We start from the raw sequence: 1,501 nt of genomic DNA, 5'->3' as shown, positions 1-1,501 counted from the left end.
GTTAGATCACTGACATCAATCTCCAGACAGGTTTTGATCTTATTAAGTTTGCCCCAGGTGATGCCTAATTAATCGGGAAACTACTTAAGAGATGTTGTTCCACATTATTAAACGCAAGTCACGGTTCTCATGCCATTAGAGGGGGAAAAAATATATTTCTGCAGATGAAAAGCGTGAAAATTACGTGCAATATATCTTCAAAAGGTATGAAAGCACTGATACATTTTACGAAATATAGAGAGATCACGTCCTAAGCATTGAAAAGATTTGTGGGTGATTCAGACCGTAGACTGGTTCGTCTCAGAATCATTAAGGCGTGGTTAGAGAAAGTTTTCCTGTAAGGCTAGTTCCATCGTAATTAAGTTGAGCCAGCTGTGAAAAAGCCACTGATGAGTAGAATAAGGTATTTGAAGTCTGCCAGGAACCTCCAGAGCCATTCTGATGGCCATAAAGCGTAATTCGGCATACCCTTAAACAATGCCCACCAGGAGACAGTGATTCGCCAGTGTGCCCACAAAAACATGAAGATTAAAGTGGTTAACAGTTTCTTGATCCTATTCACTGATCGCTATGCCGTGCCTACACCTGGATTGGCGTCCCAGATCGCATGGCGTTCTGCCGCGGTGGCACCCATGTCCACGTCAAGGCTGCTGCGAGCCGGCAGATGGTGGAGGGATGTTTTGGGCTGGAATCATGGGAAGTGAGGGCCTAGGTTAAAGTGCCTGAGGTGTCAAAATGACCTCAATCAATATGTGGAAGTTCCTAAACTGCCCATTTCCCTGCCAGTGGTATAAAAAGAAGAATCACTGCTTCCGGAGTAATAGATCTTTCATGTAACAGACTACGCACATCGCATGCTGCACCACAACATACCATTGAGGCTAGGCCTGCTTGGACATTACAGGGAGAAACGAATCAATGGTGCGGCCACCATCATCCATCCTGACCCTCGAACCCTACTGGAACCTGTGGAGCATGGCCTTACACAATCGGGAGCCCTTCCATAATAGAGGGTGGGTGGCAGTTTACCCGCTCTCAAAACCAGCAGCCTGGGGTCCAGGCAGACTCTGGCATCCCTCCAAAGGAATATTCAGCAGGCAAAACCGAAACATGGACTTACTATAGTTCAATGGATAGAGAGTCTGTTAACTAAGATACCCTCAACAGAAAAGCTCCATAGTGTTAGGATATGATAAACTCGATATGTTCAAGCAGCAATGTTCCCTTCGACTAACAATTAGCTTTGACTCTTTAAAGGATGACAAATGAACATCCCCTCTACAACTGCAAAAATACCAAACAGGATTTCCGGCGTTTTTTCAATCTTTAGAAACTATTAAGTGTTGTGAAACTCTGGTTTGCACTAATAAGATCTGGAACACTGCTTTCTGACGTTATTTGCACTACTAAACTGCCTGTCAACTCATTGGAATTTTTGTGTTTAAAAAATCCAGATTACGATACCTACTCTTGGATCATTAGTTGAAGCGATAAAACATCC

At 43.8% G+C, this 1,501-nt stretch overlaps 1 protein-coding gene across 1 annotated transcript in view; it reads left to right on the top strand.

Annotated features, from left to right (window-relative positions):
- LOC118341968 (2-phosphoxylose phosphatase 1-like) overlaps window positions 1-712 on the top strand; it is a 10,121-nt gene extending 9,409 nt beyond the window's left edge. Inside the window, exon 5 of the mRNA XM_035680393.1 lies at window positions 603-712. Coding sequence (XP_035536286.1) covers window positions 603-712 — 110 coding nt within the window. The remainder of the gene's footprint in view (window positions 1-602) is intronic.
- Window positions 713-1,501: the final 789 nt, after the last annotated feature.

The sequence above is a fragment of the Morone saxatilis genome, unplaced genomic scaffold (genome assembly GCF_004916995.1).
Source record: "Morone saxatilis isolate NCDOM2014 unplaced genomic scaffold, NCSU_SB_2.0 Contig8, whole genome shotgun sequence".
Lineage (NCBI taxonomy): Eukaryota > Metazoa > Chordata > Actinopteri > Moronidae > Morone > Morone saxatilis.
This window is presented reverse-complemented; position numbering and strand designations above follow the sequence as displayed.